This window comes from Lepidochelys kempii, chromosome 7, assembly GCF_965140265.1.
Source record: "Lepidochelys kempii isolate rLepKem1 chromosome 7, rLepKem1.hap2, whole genome shotgun sequence".
Classification (NCBI taxonomy): domain Eukaryota; kingdom Metazoa; phylum Chordata; order Testudines; family Cheloniidae; genus Lepidochelys; species Lepidochelys kempii.
This window is the reverse complement of record NC_133262.1, coordinates 107139292-107166948: the sequence shown is the minus strand read 5'-3', so window position 1 is coordinate 107166948 and position 27657 is coordinate 107139292. Positions and strand designations below refer to the sequence as shown.

The 27657-nt window shown below is 39.6% G+C and overlaps 1 protein-coding gene across 10 annotated transcripts in view; it reads left to right on the top strand.

Annotated features, from left to right (window-relative positions):
• Window positions 1-27657, top strand: part of LOC140914982 (transforming acidic coiled-coil-containing protein 2-like) — a 144802-nt gene that overhangs the window by 54772 nt on the left and 62373 nt on the right. Inside the window, exon 1 of one of the 10 annotated variants that reach the window (XM_073354179.1) lies at window positions 3118-3556. The exons of 8 other annotated variants lie outside the window; for them this stretch is intronic. In XM_073354179.1, the coding sequence (XP_073210280.1) occupies window positions 3489-3556 (68 nt within the window). In that variant the 5' untranslated portion in view covers window positions 3118-3488. Of the gene's footprint in view, window positions 1-3117; window positions 3557-27657 lie in introns of those variants that run through there. One more of the 10 variants, XM_073354180.1, reaches the window with a different exon arrangement.

The window sequence follows — 27657 nt, the reverse complement described above, 5'->3', positions numbered from 1 at the left end:
TATATTCCTGTTTTTACGGCTGTATCCAAATTGGTTAGAAAAAAATTATTTCTTGGAGCTAAGGGAAAAATCCCATACTGCCTATAAGTAGGAACAGTGTTGGGGAAGGGGAACTGTCTTCATGGTGGTCTCATAGCCATGGTGTTGGTGCAGACAGAGTGGCTTGGGGCAGGTTGTGTTCTGCAATGCACCTTACTGCTGCTCCTGAAAGAAGCAGAGTGCAACCCCACTAAAGTTTTGTGCCAAGCATAGCATATGTGCAGATAGGTCAGAGTATGGCATTCATCAAAGTTTGCAGCTCCTGAGCCTCTGTGATGAGTGTGTTAGCCAGCTCTCATGGGTGCTAATGGGGAATTTTGTCCTGCTGTTATGTAGGCGTGTTTGGGGTGGGATAAATATTCTGTTCTCTTGACCCTGCAATCACTTCCTGCCCTGGGTTGCATAGTGCAGTATTTGACCCCACACATTTTTTTAGTTCTGTTGTGCTTTTGTAACATTTGAAAAACTTAAACATAGCAAGATACTATATGATGATGATGATGCACCTGAAACTTGATATAACCAGAAAACATGTCTCAAATGCCCATTTCACTAGTTTTCTGTTGTTCATTAGCAAGTACTGTTAGTGTTACTCTTAATAGAACACATACTTCTCTTATCCCTTTTGCTTCACAGAGCATAACTGATAACCCTGTTGCTTTTTTTCCCAGTTGGATTTTTCTAAAAGTAAGTACGATAAACTCTTGTCTGCCTTCCTCTCATCTATAAAAAATAAACACAGTGGGAAGTTCGTATGACACTGAAATAAGCGTTAACCAGTAACTCAGTATTAAAATAGCACATAATACTGACATTGAGTGACAGCCTCAACATAATGGAATTTCCCCAAAACAGCAGCACAATTCTAGCTTCCTGGCTGTTACTGCTTCCTGTGTTAGATAGACACTAGAGTCATGTTAATATTTTCACATTTATTGCTAAAGTAAATTATTTTCAATGCCCTCTTGAAACTCCACATTTTATATTGTTAGTAACGCCCCTGATTTGATAGCTGTATATGCGACATTGCTGTTAAATATTAGTACAACTGAGTCATGTTTTTATTAGGCTGCATTGACTTTCACAAGGATTTTCATACAATCTTTCAGCTTATATAAACACAGTAGTCTACACTTAGCCTGGTATACTTCCATTGAATTTAGTGCAGTTATACCAGGCATGAATGGAACTCAGTTTTTGTGCCTAACATGCTGAGCATGCAAAAATGTAAAACAATTAACAAAATAGTAACACTTTACTGGTTTTATTATCTGTTTTACAGAGTTGTAACTGTTTATGGCAGGTGTGGCCAAACTGTGGTTCAGGATCCACCTGCGGCTCTTTTACAGTTAAAGTGTGGCTCCTGGAGCACCCCCTCCACACTTCCCCTCCCAGTCTCTGCCTACAAGATTGGGCAAAGGGGAGCTCAGGGCTTCTGCCCTGCGGCATCAGGGTGGTGGGACTAGGGGCTTCTGCCCTGCAGAAAGGGTGGTCTAAAGGCTTTAGTCGGGGCAGGGGGGAGGGGGAGGGCATTGTGACAGAAGCCCTGCACCCCGGCATGTGCCGCCCTGCAGGGCAGGTTGTGCGTGTCTTGCGGCTCTCAAACTTCTGAAGATTATGGTATGTGGCTCGGAGGGTCAGTACGTTTGGCCACTCCTGGTTTATGGTATCCTAAATGGTTCAGTGGTCTGGGCACTGGACTGGAAGCCAAGAATTCCTAAAAAAAATCCTGGCTTTGATATTGATATGACCTCTGTCTCTTTGGGCCAGTAAATTAGGGTCAAATTTTGAAAAGTGGCTTCTTAATTTCTGGTGTCTAACTTGCCCAAAAAATTAGAGGCCGTTTTGGCAATTTGGAAACAAACTTTGGTGTCCCAGGCTTTTTCCATCTGTAAAATGAAGTGAATCTCAGATATGTTTTGCTGACAGTGTTGTGAAGATGAATTAAGCAATCTTTATGAAGATGAAAAGTGTTATAATAAATAATTGCCAACTTTTATTAATTATTCTCATGGTGGTAGTGTCCAAAGTCCCTAGTCAGGATCAATTTAACCACAGTTAATGAAATGGTGTGGAATATGCTTTGTCCTTGTCTATGCTTGTGGCTAAACTACATTCAGCACTTGTCAGCCCTGGGTTATTTTGTAGGGTAGACAAGCCTTAAAGGACTCCACTTTTTGAAAGCAGAAAATACAACACACAAGCTATTCAGCTGTGTGTACATGGAGAGGTGGGGGCGTCTTTATTCACATCTGTAAGAAATACACGGCTACACGCTCTACAGTTAGAATGATTTAATATTTCTATTTTAATGTCTAATCTCTTGACTTTCTTCCAGTTAACTGAAGTTAACTATGTAGCTTCAAAGCATGAGAGTCACTGGAGTTAGCAGAGTGATCCTGAATGTAGATAGTACTGCTGCTGACATTTTGATCTCTGGGAAATATGAAGTGTAATTTTTTTATGGAGCCTCCATGTGTTTGCCAAATATGGAAATGCGAAGAGAGTGGGTAGTGCCTAGGCCTTCCAGCAGCTGCAATTTACAGAAGATATTCCTGAAACACTGGAACCTTTGCAGTAACAGAAAGACAAACTTCTCCATTGATTTTGAAATGCTGTTTTTTATCTAAAGTATCCCTAGCTCTCACAGCCTCTGAACAGCATCACTCCCAAGGTTCTTATCATTTGACAAGAAGATTCACACACACACAGAGAAGCAAAACGGTTAACTGTAACAATATCTTTGGATCGAACTGCTCCCCGGTTTGCTCACACATTGCCTTGTTTACCTTGGCTCTTCGTGGCATTCTCCCTAGTTCCCTGATGGAAGATTCCATTTTTGCCAGAGGGATGAGCTCTTTTGTTTTAATAATAATAATACAAATATACAGTAATTCTCTCTGTTGTAATCACTGTGGACGATACAATGTGCTTACTATTAGAAGGAAATGCAGGCGCAGGATTAGTACAAAATCCATTTGCATTTCAAATCAGCTGAGTCAACACAATATAATGGTCCTGCCTGTAGGTCCTTGGGGAGCCACAGTAGCTGACAATGTGTGCTTAAGAGGAGGGTCTTCATTTTTTTAAAGTCCTTCTCAATAGCCAGTGGCTCTGTTAATAGAGGTGCTTCATTGTAGCTGAGAGGACCATTGATGACTAAGGGTTGGTAACCTCAGTGCCTGACACACTGGCTGGGATTTTATTATATTTTTTAAATAATATTCATCTGGACAGGAAAAAAAAAATAAACCCCTGGCAACAGTTCAGAGAAGAGAAGCTGCTGCTGAAGTGCCTCTGCTCTTGCTGCCACTGATGCAAGCAGCTGTTTCCATCTGCACTGCAGTATTGCCGCCACTCCAGTCAGACCTCTCAGGGCTTTTTGCTGCGGGAATTAACAAGGAAGCTGGCCTTGCTTGCAGCTAGCTTCAGCTCAAGGCACGCTGAGGATGGGAGGTTCGCAGTCTCTGCAGCAGGCACAGATAAGTAGCCTGAATCGGGAACCTTCAGAGGCAATGTAAGTGTAGAATACCTTTGCTCCCTTCTTTTTTGTATTGCCAGGCCTTCCACCTTTCTGCACTTTACATGCATGGTATATACTGAGAGGCCTTTGTTAATATTAATTGAAGATACAATTAAAGTTTTGCTATGTTTTGACCATTGCTATTTCTTTAATACTTTCATAGCACATAGGCATTCTGGGTTGACTCACTGTCTCGATTCATTTATGTCAGGTCATAGCTGTATACCTTATGTTTGTCTTTTATATGGTGTGGATGCATAATCAATCAAACACAATGACAATTTCCAGCGAAAATCACCTCCATGTTTCTGTTTAAAATGTACAGTGTTTAGCTGCATTTCACAGTTTTCCAGGGCTTCTTTCCTTTCCATACAGATGGGGGTTTTTTTGTATTTTTTCAACTCACATCACCCTTATCAACATCAACCTATGTCGTCTTAACGTTATTTCCTGTGATGAATCATAATAACAAGGTGTCCTTAGATCCCTTCTCATTGAAGGGCAATCATGAACGATAGACTTGTTCGCTTTTCCCTTTTGCAAACAATTACTGCTCATTTAGAACACTGTACAATTTTGTTTTCAGAAGAGTATATCAGATACACTAACAACAAAGTCATTTACCATTTGTAAACTGGAATTGATCATTTATTGTTTGTGGATTTATCAGTTCACTAGCCAGCAATCTGTGTGTGTTTTTTGTTTTTTCCTGTAAACCACCGAGCTAATGTATAAGGAAGTAGCCTTTATCCTCCAATGGATTTTTATTAGATCTGCCATGTCTTTTATTGTTTCAGTCATACAGACCATATTTAATTAACGTGTTCAAAATTTAGTTTAGCCTCAGTAAGATACCTTAAGCTCACCACAATGTATGTATGTCATTACAAAGACAGGTGTCTAAAACTGACCTAATTTAGCTCATTTTTATTTACTTTTTTCAATGCAACATCTTTTTCCTAATATAAATCTTACATTCTCAGAGTGCTTAAACATTTTGTGTGTGTTTCTTATAAGAATGTCTTCAGAGTCAATGGAGAGTAATAGTACAGTAACCGGCTTTTAACTGGCCTGATCATAAGGCCATACAGCTCCTATTGTAAGATTCCAGTGTACCCTGCAGAGAGCTTTGCTTGATATGATGTTATTACATTCATAAGATACTGGCCTAAATGGGTTTCGGCAGCCTTTGTTCTTAGCTCCGATATACCGGTGCAGATATTTTCCATATAGTCCTGTTTTATGTAATGCTAATATTCTCACGTTAAACATCTGTTTTAATTGGAATGAAGTGATGCTTCTTTATCTTTAAAACCTGTTTAAATTTATGTTTTCATCTACACACAGAACTGTATCTATTTTTTTAACATTGACTCATGTTGTCAGGCAATATGCATAGTGCATTGTTTCATTTATAATTTTCACAGCCTTTTAAGAATTCGTTACATCACAGCCTTGAAAACACATTGATGAAACAGTACTAGTTCTTGTCTTATGGACAGTGAAAATCAAATGCACTGTCACATCTTTCAGCAATGTTTGTGTACAGAAATAATATTCTAGATCCTTTATCTTTAAAAGAATTGCTATAGAGTTTCAATTTAACCTCTTTGTGCCTAGTATGAACCACTGACGTAACCTTCTGTTCATAAGTCAGTAGAAAACTGGTGATGTATTTGGGAATAGTTAGTGAAAGATGTTGATGGTCTTGTAGCACATGAATAATAAATAATATTGAATTAAGAAAATACAGTATTTCCTAAAAAATCCAAACTGCCTGCTATGAAAAATAAGCTATTAAAGCATGGGGACCCCTCTCTTTCTCCATGAATATGTGTGGGCCTATATTGACAAAATGTGCGTCTAACTGCTATGTCTTGTGGAGACCTGCTATGGTATGAAGTTGAGCATATCTATATATGAATTGCATTTGCTGCTCGGCTTCCTATCTGCCTCTCTTTTTGTGGGTGCATTTTGCTTCTGCAAAATTGCACCCATATAACTTTGCACCTGCAAACAAATTGTGGATGCCAATACTGGCAGTTTGGGTAGCTAAATATCTGACTTACACAGGTAAATCAGGTGGTAAGCTATCTGGTAAGTTTCACTGGATCTTAAGCAACCCTTCTGTGATCCAACAAGGATTGGTTCTTAATGGAGTTGGCCATAAGAATTGTACTTTCTGTGCTCTATTCTCCTCTAGATTACAACTCTGTAAATCAGGAGTCACTACTGAAGTCAATGGAGTTACGCTGATTTAAAAAAAAAATCAGCATAAGAGGAGAACTAGATTCTGGTATACTTGGGAAAAATCTCTTAAAGACAGGTTGCTTAACAAGCATAGATTTTTGGACAGATTTTGATGTACTACATGGACAAACAATCAGTTGAAAGCACAACTTGCACTTGTCAGAGGGGACGCTAGGCTTTTTAAAAATTTGTCTTCCCACATATTGTACTCACTGGCTTACGTGAACCTCTATTAATTTGGCTCCTGAAGGTTTAATCAAATTAATCTTTAATCAAATTGAAAAATAATAGAATGTCTACCCTTCATTTTTATCAGTTTTCTTTGCTTTCGCCAGGGGTTATTGGTAGCGCCGTCATTGGCAGTAAACAGTTGACTTTTAATAAGGAAGGTCATAGTTCTGAATGGGATAAAAGGAAAGAGTCCAAGGGAAGTGCATGATAATAAAAGCTGTGTAATTCAGACCTGGTTATTGATACTGTAAGCTCTGCCATGTGCTGTACAAACTGCAGTATGCACCCTGGTGGTCAGATGGATAGCAAAATCAAGTGCTTGTTTCAGTCACAATAATGGGTATGGACTTGATTGAAATGAGTGTAGGTTAATATTTGTATGCTGTATTTGGGTGTGTGAATACTTGTGTTATATACACACATACAAAATGTGTGGCAGTGAGATTTTTTTTCCTGCTTAACCTTTGACTGACTCACTAAGAGAATCTTTGAGGATAAAAATCATATTCAGCTGCCAACTGTTACATTATTTATATTCTAGTGTTTAATAATATTTCTAACTCTTCATAATATTAGCAAAGTAGAACTGGTAGTGAATATTTATCCATGTTTTATCTCATTGATCCTTGGCTCCTTATCAAATTCCAAGATTTTCCCCTGCACTAAACACATCTTGCTTTGAGAGGCTCATTATAGACACCATCCTTGTAGCCAGAGGGGATTGGTTAAGATTCATTCAGAGCCCATCAGCCAATTCCTTGATTAGCCAAAGGGTTGATGATGTTACTTCCTCCCATCGAGAGCTGTCTCTGTGAAATTTTCACCCCCTGCCAATCCAAGGAGAAAATGACTGAGAGTTGAGCCAACTCTGACTGAATCAGTGGTGAAACTCCCATTGACATCAGTGGGAGCTGGATCAGAACCCAAGAAAAGGAACTCAACGCTACAGATCATTGGTATTAGGCCAAAGCTTTGGTGCCCCTGCAGGTTGTTGTTCAGTATTCCTTTCCATTGTGTGTAGTCTTTTTTTGGTATCTTGGTTGCCTAGAAAGGCTCAAACATGAGTGGCTGTCGGATTTGTGTTAAGAGCTGTAGTTAGCTAACTGGGTGTTTTATGTTTGCGTGTACATAAACACAGGCATCGTTGACCATTTTATTTTCTTATTTTTTTTCTTTAAAAATACTTTAAATGTATTTAAATTTAATTGTAGCTTTGCCTTCTCACAGGTTTAAAGGAAATTAATTACTCTAGCTAATTTAGTTGTTCGGGAAAAATAATTTTAATAGTATGAGGAAGGATTTTTTATGACCTGATTCTGGCAAAAGTGCAGCTGTTTTATATAAAACTTGTTTATACTAATAGTGTTAAAGGTTTTTGTTTTCTATTTAACCAAAATTGGTAGTGATCCAGACTGATAGGTTGTCCATCCTGCATGGTTGTAGTAAGCACTAGTGCAGCATAAGTTTAATTTCTGATCCAGCCTTTGTTGACCACTCTGTCTATCCTGCAGGGGAATACATTCAGTCCAAGAGGTCTCTCTACTCGGGGGTTACCTGCATGAATTAATGAGAATGGTTCATCTAGTCAAGGAAAGAGGAGAAATGCCATGTGATTTCTGCCATCAAACTTCCCATCTTCTATCCTAGCAACCCTGGTCTGAACTCTTAATGGCCTGATCCAGTGAAGTCCAATGGAAGTGTTTTTATTGACTTCAGAGGGCTTTGTTATATGCCCATATGTATCACTAACAGCAGTCTGGTCAAGTGTGCAGAGACTCAAAACCAGAAAACAGGTTTCAGAGTAACAGCTGTGTTAGTCTGTATTCGCAAAAAGAAAAGGAGTACTTGTGGCACCTTAGAGACTAACCAATTTATTTGAGCATGAGCTTTCGTGAGCTACAGCTCACTTCATCGGATGCATACCGTGCTATGCATCCGATGAAGTGAGCTGTAGCTCACGAAAGCTCATGCTCAAATAAATTGGTTAGTCTCTAAGGTGCCACAAGTACTCCTTTTCTTTTTGTGAAAACCAGAAAAGTTAGCCAAAAGTTTTTAGGGGGTATACAGGGACATGACCAAAATTTGAGCACTTATCCTTTGTTTCCAAGGCACGTAATACAGTTCTGTGTCACATAAAATGTATTTTTACAATTGCCTACATTGTGCTTGTGATATGGACCGTAATGGCTCCTTTGGAATCGTTATACCTGTTCTGTAACTATTCATATAGGCAATTTGTAAAATGTATACTGGTATTGCTATTAGAAATCTGTATAAAAAGGCATTTCTATACATACATTGTAGCCATTATTTAAAATTAAATAGTTCACCCATTAATTTTTTTTTTTAATTTATGAAAACGACTGGTAATTTGCAGGTGAAGTTTTTGCTTGTTAAATTTATATCAGTCATGTTTTCAAACAGTGTGTTTTGAAATATTAATGCCTGCGGATATTTTCATTTTTTGTAATACTTGTATGGTACATTCAAAATAGCTCTATCCATAAATACATAACTTTCCTTTTTCTGAGATCTTATGTCAATACAGAGTTTTTGCATTTACTAATTGGCTTTATAGCATTCCCTAACTTATTTATTTTGTTACAAAAAAGTGTCAAGGAATTAGCTATATAATGTCCCTCCCCTCAAAGTCAATGGGGCAAATTCTTCAACTGAGGCTGCACAGGGCTTAATTGAGGCCTCAATTTGGTTTAATAAAAATATGGAAATGATGTCACTAAATCTTATGCAAGCTGTTACCCCCAATGTTAGATGCCTCTGTGAGGCGTTTTTATATTTTGCCTAGGGAATCCTTGAGGTCTTCTGCCTACCTGAAGAAACATTAAGTGCTTTTGTGAAAAATGAGGGGAGGGAGGAAAAGTAGTATATCCTACTTAATAGATATATGTGTATTTAGAGTGGCTGCTTTTATTGGCAAAATAAGTAATACTGCTTTATACTCCTTGTAGCTCTGCAGAGCTAACAAAACAAAGAGAAAACTAGCTGGATTCTGTATTTCTTGTGTCATCAAAAGAATTGTTTACTACATTCCAATTGGTCAAACCTGTGCAAAGATATTTGAATTGTATGAGGTTGCACGGAGGCCACAGAGGGCCTAGTATGGCCTACATAACCTATATCAGGGGTGGCCAACCTAAGCCTGAGAAGGAGCCAGAATTTACCAACGTACATTGCCAAAGAGCCACAGTAATACGTCAGCAGCCCCCATATGCTCCCCCCACCCGCTCCCAGCACCTCCCACCCACTGGCAGCCCCGCCAATCAGCGCCTTCCCGTCCCTCCCCACACCTCCCGATCAACTGTTTCGTGGCATGCAGGAGGCTCTGGGGAGGAGGGGGAGGAGCAAGGGTGTGGCAGGGTCAGGGGAGGAGGTGGGAAGGGGTGGAGTGGGGCAGGGCCTGTGGCAGAGCCAGGGGTTGAGCAGTGAGCACACACACACACACCCGGCACATTGGAAAGTTGGCACATGTAGATGCAGCCCCGGAGTTGGTGCCTATACAAGGAGCCACATATTAACTTCTGAAGAGCCGCATGGCTCTCTGGAGCCATGGGTTGGCCACCTCTGAGCTATATAGATGGGGATAATGTGCAAGATGGAAGCTTTTGAAGCCCAGGTAGAGTTTGGCCCTGGCAGACAGAAGTTTTAATTTGTAAACTAAACACTTTTTATTTGGAAAATCATTTAGAGTCACTAAATGTTGAACTTAGCATCACCATTTTTATAGTCAATGTTAGCAGTAGAACTTTATCCATCTTAAGTGTTCCATACAGCTGCCATCTATCCAGCCAACAGAGGAGTTGAGGCTGTTCAGCACCTCCCAGCTTTGCAAGCTACAGAATCAAGGCCTTAGTTTCCTTGGAGTGAAAAATCAAGTTTGAAAAAAATCCAGGCCTTTTTCATTTCAAGTTTCTTCAAAAGAGGGAAGGTTCTGAAATTAAAATAAATATTCAGGTTTGCAGACTTCTCCGATTGTGGGCATTTTTTTTCTGCACACTGTGACGTTATTCCTCATGTTAAACATATATCAGCTTTTATTTGAAATGCAGAAATAATTAGGCTCAAAGGAAATCTCTGCTTGAATTTTCATCTGCTTCAGTATATAAAGTTACATTTATTGAGCCTGCTATCTGTTTCTTGCTTTAATTTAAGAGACTTCAGAGGTTTGCTGGGAATGGATTTTTTTTTTAATCTTTCAGGGAAAGAATCCGAGAGCCTCATATTTTAACTTCCAAAGTGCAGGGCCATCACTTCATAATACAGATGGGACTAGGGAAGAAACAAAAAATGTGTATCTTATCTCTCCATGTTCTTGGGAGATAGAAGTATGACGTGAGTCAATTAGGTGTCATCCTAAATCACCTACCACTTTTACCAGCACACCATTGTGCTGAGAAGGCTCCTAATGTGGCAGGACTTTCTCTCAGTGCTTATTGAGATGCTGTTTCATTGTATTGAGAGAATTGGAGCAGCATATGGTCTGTAACATGAAGAGTGAAGTCATGGCTCCATGGAAGTCAAATCTTCCACTGGCTTCCATCAGCCAGCATTTCACCTGAAGTGTGCAGTCTAGCCTCTGTTTCAAAAAGGAAAATAACTAAGGGAGCAATTGTTCTCTGACATAATTAGCATGTACAATGGTTGTCTTTTTAGTTGATGAGGCTGTGTCACTCCTTTTCTCCCTTGTACGGGCTGGCAGTGTTGTCTTTCATTCAGTTTTCTTCATGTTGGCCATGGAGGAATAAAGTTTAGTGAAAATCTGTTCCTGGAGGGCCAAACTCTGCCCTGCTCTAATTCCCATGCATTCAGTGAGTTCAGAGGGGTTGCACAAGGATAAGCAAGGAAGAATTTGTCTTGGTGAAGAGATATTAGGAACTTCTCCTCTTTCCTGTACTGCATTTGTCAAATGACAAATTTAATCCTTCGCCCCCTCCCTGGAAGGAGCCACAGTCAAACCAGTATAAGGTTTTCACCAGAATGACAAGGGAACAGTTTCTCTCTGCATTACAGACTAATGCTGTTTCATGAATCTTCAGTATTACCATAGCCAGGGGTTCTCCCAGAGGGTTAAATAAGTCATAGATCCATTTCCACAACTTGCAGAGATGGGTTTTTTGCTGCTGTCTTCTGAACTCTGTAGTTGAGCTAATCTGTGAGCTACAGAGAGCCTGTCCCTAGCAGGATTTAAGGGAAAGTTCTGATGAATGAAGTAACCAAAACAAAAAAGAAAAGGAGTACTTGTGGCACCTTAGAGACTAACCAATTTATTTGAGCATAAGCTGTCTTGAGCTACAGCTCACTTCATCGGATGCATACTGTGGAAAGTGTAGAAGATTTTTTTATATACACACAAACCTTTTTTTCAAGCTTTATGTGTATATAAAAAGATCTTCTACACTTTCCACAGTATGCATCCGATGAAGTGAGCTGTAGCTCACGAAAGCTTATGCTCAAATAAATTGGTTAGTCTCTAAGGTGCCACAAGTACTCCTTTTTGCGAATACAGACTAACAGGGCTGTTACTCTGTAACCAAAACATATAGCTCTTGTTTCAAATGTGGTGTTGGTGATTTTCCTTTGCAGTCTTTGCATGTTATTGTAAAGCATTAAGAATGGAGCCACCTGGCTTGCATACCAAAGGTATATTTAACAGGCTTTTGTTTCCTGCATTAAGATTTTAGTACTTGGCACTAAGTGGCAAATGAAAGATGCCTGTCCTGAGTAGGAAATACTTCTGCCTTTAACAGCTGATGCTAATTTGAATGCCATCAGTCTGTAACCTCAGTACCATGAATAAGGTACACCAGTAATTTGGAGTCCAACTGTTAGATAATTTTAACTGTTTTCCTGGTAAGTGTTTTCTAGCTCTGAATATTGGGATATCCTAAATATGTCTTTGTTTCCTCCCATCTCTTAAGAGACTTCTGCATTTTTAGTGCATATAGAACAGTGACCTGGTTAGTTAGAGGTACACAGATGACAATCTTGTTGTGATGCTATCAAGATAATTGTCTGTTGATGAAGTGATTTCTATTGAAAAAGAAACATGGGCTAAGAAGAGGTTTGAGAATAGAAAATTCTACATATTGGGTCTGTTCTTTGAGTCCTGTCTCAATACCATATATGTGATCATTTAGAATAAACCTGGGGTAAAGAAAGAGGACAAACAGGCTTAGAAAGAGAGAGAGAGATGGGATTAACTTCATCATTCATTAATATTGCTAGTGCTGAAAAGCAAACCCTATTAGAGCTGTTAGCTCTCAGGAAAAATTATAAACGTTTAAAAGGAGATTTTTAATATTCGGTTTGGGCTCTCTTGACTTAAAGCAATACGAGGAACTTGGACTCTAGTCAGTTTCGAAATTGAGTTAAAAGTAGTTTTGGGTACTTCTGCACAGCTTGTGCCTGTGTCTCCTTGTCAGTTTTTGAGATTCTTTTTTCAGTTATGGGTTTCTATATTTTATTACTTTTTTCCCTTCTCTGTTGCTGTGTGAAAGGTGGGAACTGACCTTTATTAGGGAAAGAGTGAATCTGACCTAAACACTACTGTCAGTCAAATTCACAAAGTCAAGTAGAAAAATAATTTCATTTTTATCCAATCTTATTTAGTTCTTTTAACAATAGAAGGTAAAAGAGGGGGGAAATCAGAAGTCTTTGTTTTTTTAAAATTTGTTTACCTTTAATTCTTCTTAGTTGCATTATCAAATTAGCAACCTGACTCCCAGAATAGTCAGCCCAGGAGAAATCAGACTTTCGCATAGAGTGGGTGGTGGTTTTTGATTTACAGTTTTCCCTTTGTAATCTGTTTTAAAAAGACATTTTCAAAGTGATTTCCAGTATTTTAGACACAACTCCCATTAAGGATTTGCCACAGCTAAAAGTCCAAACAATACTTTGAAAATATAGTCCACAGCATCTAAGTATCTGTTGTCACTTAAAGAAAATCCACCACCTTGTTCTCACGGCTAAACTGTCCAGAGATCACAAAATGAAAATTCACTGCTCTTCTGATAGCATGTAAACCACGGTATGCATCTGATGAAGTGAGCTGTAGCTCACGAAAGCTCATGCTCAAATAAATTGGTTAGTCTCTAAGGTGCCACAAGTACTCCTTTTCTTTTTGCAAAGACAGACTAACACGGCTGTTACTCTGACACCTAATTTGTGTTACATTAGTCCAAGTATGTCACTGGACAGATTTATTCATCACACTGAATTTATAGTGCTGTAACTCCTATTAATATTGCAATGGAACTATTCCTGATTTACACTGGTATAGCTGAGGGAAGAATAGGCCCAGAGGGTACTTTTTTGGTGTAGAAGCGGAAGAGGGGGGGGGAGTGGAGGGTTGTCCAAAACAGGAAAACAGTCCCTGCTTCTAGTGCACATTATGCAGATTTATCTTTCTCCTTTATGTCCTTGAGTTAAACCTTGTGCTTGTCATGAACCATCATTTATGGACTGGGAAGCATCAGCTCCAATGTAATATTGATTATTTTCTGGGAAGCCATATTTTCCTTGAGGTTCTATAAGTATATTTATGCTGAAATAATCTTGAAATCCTTCTCTAGACACCAATTCCCACCCTGCTTGCGGCACACATTAATGCCACTACTACTACTTGTATAATTGCATTGCACTAATATAGGCTACCTTTCAGATGAACAGAATTTATTTTATGAGTTCCCTTTAAAAAATAAAAATGAAAACTGCCAAGTATGCTTCTCTTGCTTTCTAGTTCAAGCCATAAAATAGTCACATGACACTTAACAACTCCTTATCTTGGGGGAAAATTCTTTTGGACAAAAAAGGAAAAAACTCTTTAGTTGTTTAGCCATGTTTTAACTTGCTAAAACTATGTTCAGCAGAATTTACTGCAGCAGGAAGTTATCCAGATAGCTTTATTCTGTAGCCTGTTACCAATAAGTGAATATATTCACACAAGTTCCTTCCTCCTAGACGGATGTATATCTTTTGTGAAGATGCTTTTATTTGCATTGGTTCAGGAAGCTGGATGCCTGGGCCACTGCAGATGTAGCTTTGATGTGTTTTGGCATAATGTGGTCCAGTTCTAAGGTGGTTCCAGCATGAGATGCTCTACAGGGGCTATTAAATGAGTGTTACACAGGGAGGATGCAAGGAAACCCACTAACCAGGTAATCTATAATGAAATTGTTCTGTGACAAGATAATCCTCTGCTGCTTTTTGGCATTAAACTGGGTAAGAAAGAAACCTTCAAATATCCCATTGTTCAGAGGCATGTCAGGCACACATTGGCTTTTAAATACTTCTCTCCTGGTTGGTATCCCTAAACAGACCACATTATTTTCCCTGGAAATCATAGTTATTTACAAAGGGCCCAATCCTGCAAGACCCTGAGCACTGTCATTTTCCCATTGGCTTCTGTGGAAACTGAGGGCATTCCGCATCTCACAGACTCCCCAGAATCCTTCACAGAATAATATACTGCTAAATCCACCCCCACCCTCCTGCATACACACACACAATCCTGCGGCAGTCCAGCTAGTATTAGAAATGGTGACTTTTTGTATAAAAACAGCCATAAACTAAGTCCTGATTCTGATTTTATACCTGTACAAACCATTAATAATGGTCTACTTAAGACAGTGAAGTTACACCAGTGTCAGTGAGATTGGAATCAGATCCGTAATTTTGCCTTCAGCTCAGCTAGTCCCTCTTCGTTGGTTAGCACCATTGTCCAGACATTGTGACGGGCTTTGCAGTTTGCCTCCTCCCAGTATGGACTGAACATGGATTTATTAAATCATAAGATAGATGATCTTGTCACTGAAAATCCTTACAACTGTGTGATAGCAGTCCATTAATAGTTAATAGTCAAAAATGTGCCCCTAAGGAACGATCTTGTAAATGGATTCCAGTGACACATAAGTGACATGTATGCACCTCCCCCATCTTCTGACCAAGATAAAGGCAAAGTCCTGTACTGAAAATGCTCCCTCCTGGGAAGAAATGGAGTGAGCAGGGCAGATGGCTTTAAATGGCACCTGATAAGTTGCTGACCCAGCTTCTATAGGTCAGACTAAGGTCACTGTTCCTGTCCTTCACCATGAATGGAAAAAGGTTCACTGTGTTGGCTGTACTGCTGCACTGTGTCTGAGGATTTCGCCATTTTGATTGCCTACAGAATGTACATTGAGGGAAGGGCAGGGGAAACGATTGCAGATAATGAATCCTACAATAGTCCTACTTAACTTGTGCATATTTCTCTTTAGATTTTTCTATACCACTCATCACTATAACATCTAATGGTATCAGTTGCCTTAGATAATTAGATTACTTTACCTCAGCATTTGCACTGTTTCCTACGGGTCCCTATACAAATATATAACAACATTTTTGAGCATGACCACTGATGGATATTAAAAACGATTATATAAGAATACATGGATACAGCTAACAATCACAGTATTAAAGTGGCTAATTTAACTTAGAGTCCCATATTAACTTGTTTTATTGGAACTCACTGAGTAGGCAAATATTATACAATAAAATAATTAAATCTGATTTAACAATTATTTTGTATTGTAAAATGTTTCCCAGGTCTGGTACTAGAAATAATAAATCATCTTCAGCCATAATTGTGAAATATTTTTTCCCCTCAGTCCTTTTATGGAACATATTCTGTGGTCAGTAAATACCAGCTATCCTAAATAGTTAATTTAACTTTCCAAACAATATTTAGAGTTTAGGTGATCTTTGCTAATTCTGAACCATGAAACTGAGGACTGAGTTCATATGGTCAGATCATAAATAAATACACTGCACTGATGCAGGTTACAATTCTGGAACTGCAATATAATTTATACTAAATGTAAAATAACAGATTATCTGTTTATAACCGGAAACAAAACTCGTGGCCACTATTTGCATTTTTTCACCACAGATATTAGTAGCTTATTATTTGTATTTCTGTTGTGTCTTTGTGGAACAGAGTCATGGAAATCTACTACAGATAATAATTGTAGAATCATAGGGTATGTCTACACTACGAAATTAGGTCGAATTTATAGAAGTCGTTTTTTTAGAAATCGGTTTTATATATTTGAGTGTGTGTGTTCCCACAAAAAATGCTCTAAGTGCATTAAGTGCATTAACTCGGCGGAGTGCTTTCACAGTACCGAGGCTAGAGTCGACTTCCGGAGTGTTGCACTGTGGGTAGCTATCCCACAGTTCCCGCAGTCTCCGCTGCCCATTGGAATTCTGGGTTGAGATCCCAATGCCTGATGGGGCTAAAACATTGTCGCGGGTGGTTCTGGGTACATATCGTCAGGCCCCCGTTCCCTCCCTCCCTCCGTGAAAGCAAGGGCAGACAATCGTTTCGCGCCTTTTTTCCTGAGTTACTTGTGCAGACGCCATACCACGGCAAGCATGGAGCCCGCTCAGCTCACTGTCACCGTATGTCTCCTGGGTGCTGGCAGACGCGGTACGGCATTGCTACACAGCAGCAGCAACCCATTGCCTTGTGGCAGCAGACGGTGCAATAGGACTGGTAGCCGTCATCGTCATGTCCGAGGTGCTCCTGGTCGCCTCTGTGAGGTCGATGAGGAGCGCCTGGGCAGACATGGGTGCAGGGACTAAATTTGGAGTGACTTGACCAGGTCATTCTCTTTAGTCCTGCAGTCAGTCCTATTGAAGCATCTTATGATGAGTAGGCAGGTGATACGGATTGCTAGCAGTCCTATTGCATCATCTTCTGCCGAGCAGTCATGAGATGTGGATGGCATGCAGTCCTTCTGCACCGTCTGCTGCCAGCCAAAGATGTAAAAAATAGATGGAGTGGATCAAAACAAGAAATAGACCAGATTTGTTTTGTACTCATTTGCAAACCCCCCCTCTCTGGCCCCCGTCTAGGGGACTCATTCCTCTAGGTCACACTGCAGTCATTCACAGAGAAGGTGCAGCGAGGTAAATCTAGCCATTGGTGCACATTTTTTATTGGAACCCTCCGTGAAGTCCTGCCTGAAATATTCCTTGATGTAAAGCCACCCCCTTTGTTGATTTTAACTCTCTGTAAGCCAACCCTGTAAGCCGTGTCGTCAGTCGCCCCTCCCTGCATCAGAGTAACGGCAAACAATCGTGCATCTGAGTTGAGAGTGCTGTCCAGTCACAATGGAGCACTCTGGGATAGCTCCCGGAGGCCAATATCGTCAAATTGTGACCGCAGTTCCCCAAATTCGACCCGGCAAGGCCAATTTAAGTGCTAATCCACTTGTCAGGGGTGGAGTAAGGAAATCGATTTTAAAAGCCCTTTAAGTCGAAATAAAGGGCTTCATTGTGTGGACGGGTGCAGGTTTACATTAATTTAACTCTGCTAAATTCGACCTAAAGTCCTAGTGTAGACCAGGGCATAGAAATGTTGGGAAGGGAGGTCATCAAGTCCACTCCTGCTCTGAGGCAGGACCCAGTAAACCTAATCCATCCCTGACACGTGTTTGTCCAACCTGTTCTTAAAAACCTCCAATGATGGGGATTCCACAGTCTCCCTTGCAAGCTATGCCAGAGTTTAACTAACTTTATAGTTAGGTTGGATATTAGGAAAACTTTTTAAATCTCCCTAGCTGCAGATTAAGCCAATATTTTCTTAAGTGGACATGGAGAACAATTGATCACTGTTCTCTTTATTACAGCCCTTAACATACTTGAGGACTGTTATCAGATCCCCCTTCAGTCAGCTTTTCTCAAGAGTAAACATGCCCAGTTTTTTTAACCTTTCCTCATCAGTCAGGTTTCCTAAATCTTTTATCATTTTTGTTGTTCTCTCCAATTTGTCCCATCTTTCCTAATGTGTGGCAGCCAGAATTGAACACAATACTCCAGATGAGGCTTCATCAGCGCCAAATAGAGTGGGACACTTACCTCCTGCATCTTACATATGCCACTCCTGTTAATACATCCCAGAATATTAGCCATTTTTGCAACAGCATCACATTGTTCACTCAAATTCATTTTGTGATCAACTATAACCTCAGATCCTTTTCAGGATCTATCACCTATCCAGTTATTCCCCATTTTGTAGTTGTGCCTTTCATTTTTCCTTCCTAAGTGAAATACTTTGTATTTATCTTTAAGTGCAATTCATTCCAAAGTAAATGCCTGCAGAAGATCTGCAGAGTCCATTGGAAAGAGTTTCTTGCAACTTCAGAAATTCTAAGTAGAGCAAACCAACCTAAAGCATCAAACATGATAAGAAGATGATGACAGACATGCTTTAAGGATGCCACCAATACAACTTCCAAGTCGAGTGATAACATGGATAGCACCTGGGTAGAAGGGGGAAGAAAGGGCAAGCTAGAGAAATATTGCACAGGACAATAAAGAAAGAAGCCTAATCCATCAATATGACACTTAGAAGCCTGAACAGATGAGCACAAAGGTGAAATGGTGTTATACCAATAAAATAAAAACCAGCAGGATCTTATTAAAGAGGAAAAGGCAAAATACCACATTTATTGTGAATACAGAAAGAATCATAGTAAGCAGTTATAGCTATAACATTCCATTCAATCTCATATTCATTCACACACACACACACAGGTTCTGCAAGGTTGTTATCATAGTTACCAGCCTTAGAGTTGCTCATGCCAAGCCACTGGCCAGGTGGCCTGGACGTGAGGAGGGAGCAGGGCCTTGTCAGATGCTCATCTGATGCTCCTGGAAGTTGGTTTGCAGAATCAGACCCCAAAGTTCTCACTTTCTAGAGTCTATTTTTATAGGAACTTCTTCCTATGCCAGTCTATGGGAATTGCTTCATCATGCTGTTGCTGAATCAATCAGCAGATGGCTCATTCCTGACGGCTCCGTGCTGCCAGATGTTATCTTGTTCTTTGGTTCTCCCATTTTTGAGGCTGTTGGGTGGATTCCAGTCTGCCCTCCGGGGGTCCTCTGATTATTTCCACTTGACGCCTTCTTCAGCCGATGGACACTGGATTCTTAGGCTGGCACCTCCCTGATCATTCAGTTATTATCCACACCAAGCATCCGTCCACATACATCCTCTATCTCTATTTTAATCACAATTGTTAATACAACAAAAGGGCGGGGAGTCTCTGGGTGCTGTTTCTGTTGTTACAGAGTATTGCTTTGAGTCTCTCTCTGTGTGAATTGCTTTGAGAACAGATTCTGTCTTAGAATGTACTAAGGCAATTAGCAGCTTGCAAGTTTCACACATGGAGAGAAACAGTATCAAAAACCAAGAGACCTCTTAATTAGTAATACCCTGGAATTTAAACTATGGGGAATCAAACTCATTTGTGATTTTAATACAGAACTTCTTTAATATGATCCAACAATGGAGGAAACTGGTAGATGCCCTATGCACTTGAGGGTACAGGAGGATGAAGAAAGAAGTGCCTTTAAGTCTCAGTGAAGATTCTGTGTTGTTCTAGAGTCTGTACAGACACATAGTAACAGTCAGTTTTCTGCCCCAGAGAGTTGAGAATTTAATTAGACAAGGCAGGACACAGAGTTACGGAGATAGGTGAAGTGACTTGCCAAAGGTCATACAGTAGTTCAAAGGCAGAACTGAGAGTGTAACCCAGATTTTCTGCATCTCTGTCCAGTGCCCTATCACTAAAACATACTGCTGCTTAATATTGTTCTTGAGAAATTATATAGGGGAATCAGTTTTCCTATGGACAGGCAAGGTAAAGGATCATGTGGCTTGGCAGAAATAATACAGATCTTCTGTCTACTTTTCTAGAGCTTTGATATTGCTTTGGAAGTTTTAGGTTCTCCAAAGCTTAGGGTAAAGTGATAGCAGGATCGATGCCCAATAAGTCTATCTGCTTATATGGTCCTCATCGCTATAGTACCTGTTTCCCATTGAAGTAACTGGCAAAACTCCCGTTGACATCAGAGCAGAAGCAGTCCCACTATCCCAACTAGCTGAGTTCTGGTTCTGATTGCAGCAACATCACTGATTCTGAATTGTGCACAGTGATTTTTATGATGAAATATTTCTGAAAGAAATGGATGGAGGTAAGACCATAAAATTCGTACTTCCAGTTCACTTCTTACTGAGGTTACAGGGATTAAAAACTAAGGATATTTTCAATACTAAACTCTAACATGGTAAACATCCCTTTTTTCTTGCTGATTTAGATTCCTCTCTGGGTGGCTGACAAATAGTGCAATAAATATTGAAATTTATAGCTTAATTTTAGTATACAACAGCTACAGACATTTTAGTGGGATGTTTATAGTGGGAGATGTTCATTGCCTTCAGACAATACCACACATATTACAGTCATGAATTAGCATTAGGCTGTTCACTTACACTGTCCCATCAGATTCAAGACTTTCTGATCCCCTTATACTTATGACTTAGAGCATTATTTCATAGAAACTTTGGTGCAAAGAAAGTAATGATGTGGTGAGGCCCCCATGAAGATGTTTTTCTGGTAATATTGGACCAAATCCTTCCCTCCCCCATCACCTTTCAACAAACTATATGATGCCCAGGGGAACAAATCTTCAGAAAGAGCCATGAGGGAGTTATAGGGCCTGGAGGAGAAAGCAGTTCTGTGGAATGAACCTATGTAGCCACTTGCAAAACACGGCCTCCTAAAAAAAGTGTATAGAGCCAGAGGTGACATGGAGGAGCAACACTGAGGGTAAGTCTACAAAGCAAAGAAAAACCCTTGGCTGGCCTGTGCCAGCTGACTCAGGCTCCCAGGCCTCGGGCTGCGGGGCTGATCCACTGCTGTGTAGACTTCGGAGAATGTTTACAGTACGTATATCCAATAGAGTTGCACAGTTCTTGTTAATGTTGTTTGCATTAATGTTGTTACCCTTCATACGCTTTTGCACAGGGATGGAACATAGAGTACATATTTTTTTGTTGGAGAATGACGATGTGCATATTTTAACAGTGCTAAACTCAATACATGTAGTCAACTCCTGGTATGTACAGATTATTTTCCTGTAGGATATGAATCTGCCAAATATTGTAGTTTCTGTGTCCTAGTATCACTAAAACAAGACTGCTACATAAAGAAAAAAGAAATGGCAGATATAGTTAGCTTGAATTCTAACAATAAGGATGAGTTTTGTGTTTTCTGGAGGATGTTGGCTTTACATAGTAATACTGCAGGTTAGACTCACAAATTCTACATATCCCTTACAAGACAGAGATTTCATTTATTCTATACCAGCTTTCATTTTTTAGCAAATCTGCCTACTCTTGCCTTAATAGTGAACTGTGAAGTTATGGAGAAAATATTCAAATGTAAATATAGAGGGACAGATGCTAGTTCTTGTTCTAGCTGCTCTCTCTAGCTCTGGAAGCAAAAGCAACCTAAAAGAAGGCTTGACTGGCTGCTTGCGGATTCCCTTTAGCTCCATTCCCAGGCCCCAGTGCAGGGAGCATTCCCAGAGGAGGGGGCATGGCGAGGGCACTTCTTCACTCCAGTGAGCCCTGGCTGCTGGTACTGTTTCAAAACCCTCTGCCTCAAAAATGTCATGCAAGCATGCACCCCCAGATTAAGTGCCATAGTAGCTAGCACATCAGAATGCTCCATGGCTTTTGGGTAGCTGGGTAGGAATTTTCTTTTGTGTGCTTAGAACAGAAACAAATATAAAGTTGATTAAATTGGAGGAAACCTCCACAGAGGTTAATAAAGCTGCATTCATCTACATTGGTTCCAAATCTGCTCAACATTGGGACGATGTACTTTATTTAAACCACATTTTACAGAGCTTGTGCTAACCCCCTTGGTCTTTTGTCTAGTGTAGGTTCAGTAAAAGATATCAATTTTTCTTTTTCTTGCTAGATGAAGACCGCATGCACAGTTGCACTGTTTTCTTATTGCTGAGTAATAATTATAACAAGAGCATGAAATAAATCCTGGATTCTTGATAAAGCTGAGGAAATCCTGTCAGCTTTGTAACAGGTTTTATATTGAGCCTAGTCTCAAAGCGATGACTGGGATCCCTTCACTTTAGTGATTGCAGCACTTTAATAGGGTGAAGTGGTGTGGGTGGGAAGAGATCAGAATGGAGAGATCCCATTCGCACTTACTGAATTCTGTCCAGCTGTAGTGTCAGTGAAAATAGTGTCACTTCAGACTGAATTACAGTAAGTGAGGATTTGTTGTAATGTGTACCCATCAGTGCATTAGTGGAGTAAAAAGTATCTAATGAGGATGGGGTTTCTGTGAGGACAACGCTGAGGAAGAGAAGTCATCCCAAATCATTTCCTTTATTATTTCCTCCTGAGATTTGTGTAACAACTGGGCAAAATCCCAAGGTTTCCCAGTTGGAGTGGGAACATTGAATTCTCACAAGTGTTCTCGTACGTGCCAGAATTCTGTTGATCCAGTATTATTATTGCATTTCCTGCCTCTCCCTGTAGTCCAAAAATGCTGTATGTCTACTGCATTTGCTGTTTATACAGTAACTTTGGAGAAAGATTCTTTCATCTCCCTCTTTCTAGTCGCATTCATTGTACCCTGCTACCAATGAGACCCTCTCTGAACTCTGGAATCTTGTATACACTCCTAATCATTCTGTAGTCCAGTTCAAGCTTCTGCCATCTGTATTTTCTTTATTATCTTCCTAACTCAACTGATTTTCGTCTTCTGTTCATTGTCAAGGTATGTGCAGAATACACAATCATATAAGTTAGAGATGGAAAAGACCTACTTTTATATCTCTTAACCATTTTCTTCATTTGATTACTTGTCAAAGGTACTTTTTTCCCTTTGATGTTAAGCACATTAATCAAACAGATTTACCTACTGACTAGTTTACAAGTCTGTTAGGTGTTGATCGCTTGCCATGTTTTTTTAAAATCCCTTCAACCAGTGATCACTGTAAACAAAGTACAGTAGAACCTCAGAGTTATGAACACCAGAGTTATGAACTGACTGGTCAACCACACACCTCATTTGGAACTGGAAGTACATAATCCAGCAGCAGGAGCAGAGACAAAAAAAAAAAAAAAAAAAGGGAAGGAAATACAGTACAGTACTGTGTTAAATGTAAACTACTAAAAAAAAGAGAGTTTAAGAAAAGATTTGACAAAGCAAGTGCTTGTTTCATTTAAATTAAAATTGTTAAAAGCAGCATTTTTTTCTTCTGCATAGTAAAGTTTCAAAGCTGTATTAAGTCAATGTTCAGTTGTAAACTGTTGAAAGAACAACTATCATGTTTTGTTCAGAATTTACTAACATTTCAGAGTTACGACCAGCCTCCATTCCCACAGTGTTCCTAACTCTGAGGTTCTACTCTAGCAGACTTCCAGGAATCTTTTGTAAATATTTGTTACTTTACTTGCCACATCTAGAAAACATTCAATAAATCAATCAAAATAATCAGTTTAAATGCACTATTCTTTATAATCCTACCTTATATTTCATAATGTCAGCTTCAAGGGGATGGGGGGGGGGGAGATGCACTTTCTTCTTTTCTCTGAAGATGCTAATAGTATGTTTTGCAAACAAATTCTAGAGGAAACCGTTGAAGCATAGATATTCACTGTAATCCTGCTTACAAAAACTTTACTAGTCTTTCCTTATACTCTTTATAAAACAACTTGTCACAAAGGGAGGAAGGTGATAATGTAACCTCTACTATACATATGCTCATATTTTTTAAATAGAGGAACTTGGTTGTGTAAGAGTCTGCTTCTAGTCTAAACAACAAAAGTTTAACGTGCAGGTGATTGTTCATGTGTGAAAGACTTAAGTTTCATAACTCATCCTGGGTTCCATTGTAATATCATTATATTCCTAGCATCCTAATTCCATTTAGAACAGATAATATTGGAAAAGTGATGATGTTTTCTTTTGTTTCAAGAGGAAACTTCCTTTGTAGCACATATCTCAAATGTTGGCTGTTTTGTACTAATTTGCTGTATCAATTAGCATTTCCGGATTAATACTTCCAAAGGAAGTATGGTTAGAGCAGAGGACTAGGAACCATTGACATTGCTGTGTGACACTGATCATCCTTAAGTGCTATCTTTTATATCTCAAATACTGCAGCAGCATTATCTAGTTCTTTACTATGTTTTTCCTCTATTTAGGATAGCAAAGACATTTATGAATATTCACTGATATTACTTAATCAAAAGAAAAAAAGTGTTGAAGATGAAATACTAGTTGAAAAATTTACCAGGCTACTAGTGGCCAGATAACTAAACTTATTAGCTAGAGTTACTAGGAAGAATAAGGGGGACCTAACCTGTGATTTCTAGGGGCAACTCCCTGATGAAATAACCATCCTTTCTTCAAAATCCAGTTCTGGGAAAGGGGCGAGGATTCCTATCAAGGGGTCATTTGGGGACCTTATCTTGGGCTCCATCATTTATATCAGAGTTTGATATCTTTTTGGCTATTGGAAGGAAGTAGAGATTTCTCCCTCTCCCCATTACCACTTCTCACACCTCCTAGTTGCTATAAGATAGGTAGGGGTGTGTGTGTGTGTGTGTCCACAGCTGTGGCAGGGTATTCTGTGGTATTAGATCCTTCTCTAGACCTCTGTGTTTCTTGGATCCTCCTCTGAGCTCCATTTCCCAGCTCTGCTTCAGAATGAAGTTGATTGATTCTTATTGGTTTCATTGTTGCTCACTGGCTTAAGACTATTAGCAGCAGTGGAAGAGCCCAGAATCTGTCTTCTCATTTTCAGTCTGCTGCTGTTTAGGAAAGTTATGGAAAGGAACTAGAGCTGCCTGTCTGCAGATTCAGGATGACAGCAGAACATGAGTTCACATTTGTAAGGATATCTTTGTAGACATAAAGGGTAGAAACATAGGGCCCTGTTCTTTCTTATCCACGAGACTTGGTTTGAACTCAGGGAGATTCCTGTGGATACTTCCAGCAGGTGGCCATGGGTTGTGTGCCTTTCACCCAAGAAAGTAGTAAGTTCAGCTGTAAAAAGAAATGAACAATGGCAGCCTTGCAGTAGCACATACATAATGATAGAAATTGGAGTGTGTCATTAAGCCAGTTTTTATACATGAATTACAGTTTGAAGAGGGTGTGAAAATAAACATTTTCCTCGCACTATATGTAATACAGTATTTTATATGTACATAATTAATACACATGCTACATATTATATATATTCATAATACTTGTTTTCTAGATATAAATGCAGCTATTATTGTTTTAGGACTACAGTGTACTCACACCAATATAATATCACACTATATTCTGTGGCAAATTGCTGGCACTACTATGATGGGTCTCACGCTTTCTTTTCTTGGGGGGTGGGTTCAGGGCACCATTTCTTGCCCCTGAACTGGGGTATTAACTGCCCCACTAGTGTCCTAGAGGAGGGGGTGGAGAGGGAGGGACCCGGGCCCGCCCACTACTCTGGGTCCCAGCCCAGGCGCCCTAGGGATAGTGGTAAACCGCTTGAACTAGCAGTTCCTTCCCCTGAGCTACTTCCCTCTCCTGCCCTTCAGCTTGTGGGGCTTCCTGCCCTCCCTCTGCACAAACCAGGTGACCCTTTACCTAGAGTCTTAGTCTTCTTAGCCCACCGCAGCACTTCTCCAAACTCTCCTCTGCTTCCCTCCAAACTGCTCTCTGCTCCAACACCAATCCACTCTGTTTCAACTCCTCCAAACTGCTCTCTGCTCCAACACCAATCTACTCTGCTTCAACTTCTCCTCTTGTCTGATTGAAGCTGGGGTTTTTTATCATGTGACTGGCTTCAGGTGCTCTAATTGGCTTCATGTGCTTTAATTAACCTATAGCAAACTTTCTTCCCTCTATAGGGAATAAGGCTCCCTGCTAACACTCTCCTGCTTCGTGAGCTACAGCTCACTTCATCGGATGCATTCAGATCTAGATGGGGAATTTGAATGGATCTGAAATACAGTGAGATCATTTGGAGTTTAAATCCCAGTTTCCAACTGTTGGCAAAGCCTGTTGTAGGACTTTTCCTACTGAGAAGGGGTTGTTCGCAGATGGGGAGGCTGGCTGATTTGTTTTTTGGTTTTTTCCATTATGACAACACTAGAACTTTTGTAAATAATATGACCCAAAACTAATGAGTGAAGGAGGTTTGAATGGCTCAGAGGAGAATGCAATGGGAGAATCTCTTGTCCTGATTCTGAGTCGTGTAGCTTATAGAGCTAACCTGCTTGCTTGCATAGATATATTTTTTTCATATACGTTTAAGTATTTGGTTTATTGTAATAGGTTTAGAGATTTATATTAAAGTAAGCTTGGCTGTAATGCAAGAGACCTAAAGGCCATATCCTGTATGTTAAGCTAAGGACAGTTAACACGTCTATATTAAGACCATATTTTACCCAGAAAAGTAAAGTTAACCTATATCTTGTTACCCAAATAAATAAGTATTCACACATATGTCTATAACCTTCTATCTAGACCAACAGATGATGAAGAATGGCATAGGGTTTTTTTTAATGTGGTACCCACAGACTTAACAGGTACATCACAAGGAAACTTAACGTGCGTATATACGTGTCATCAATACGCACAAACCTACTAGCCTATGGGGTAAGTGTACCCTAACATTTGTGGGTGAGGAATAAAATTTGGGCATAGGAGGGAGGATTTCCGGCACTTGTGCCCTGTAAAAGAGGTTACGCACCTCGCTAGAGCACTTCACTTCACTCCACTCTATCATTTTCACTTACTCTGTCTTACACTCACTCTATCTATTCTACCTACAATGGCTACTACTATTGGTAGGCTATACTTGTTCTTCTTAAACTTTAAGTTTCAAGGGAACTAGGCTAAGCTTGGTTTCCCTAAGCTTTTATTCTTTGTTTTGTTTTATTAGGGTTTAAGTTTAAGTTAGTCAAGTAAACCCTAAGTTAGCTCTTAGCATTAGTTTTTCTAAGCTCTGCTTCAAGAATTGAGAAACCTGAACTGCAAGGCTGGTCCTGTGTCTCTTACCCCCAGGTTATCAAGGAAGGGTGTGAGTGTATTGACCAAAGCTTTGTAGCATATAATACTATATTATCATATGTATCTTTTGAATAGCAGTAATGCAATTGTAACTTTGTAACTCTGGGTATTTTACCATTTGCTTACTATTATAAATTTTAATAAAAACTCTTTAAGCCTAAAAAAAAAAACCACACACACTCTTCTGCTGCCCTCTGGCCATGCTGTATCACAATTCACTATATTCACATATTTAAAAGGAGAAAAGGACATGTATTCTTTCTTTTATGCATAAAACATGATCAAATTATATAAAAAGCTGTTTGATGTGTTATTTTTCAGCCCTTTTCATAAACTTGGTAATGTTCTCATTTTATTTCTTAGTTAAAATAAATTTATTTTTCTCTGTTAGAAAAACATCAAACAGTAACCAAATTGCTTTCCCCCAGATAGTTTCAAAGACAAAGTGAGGTTAAAGGTTCCTGCAATTGTCAGGAAACGGGAAAGGACGGTGTTTGTTCAGCTAGATGCTCATTGTAAGTAAGGCTTTCTTTTTGTTTACAGAAGTTCTCTGTTTGCAGTGATTCTTGATCTTAAAATATTGTGAACTTGAGAGATGCTGCATCTTTGAAGGAATATAATTTAAAAAACTACAATTCACCTCTTCCAATAAGCTCACTCAGCTGTGTA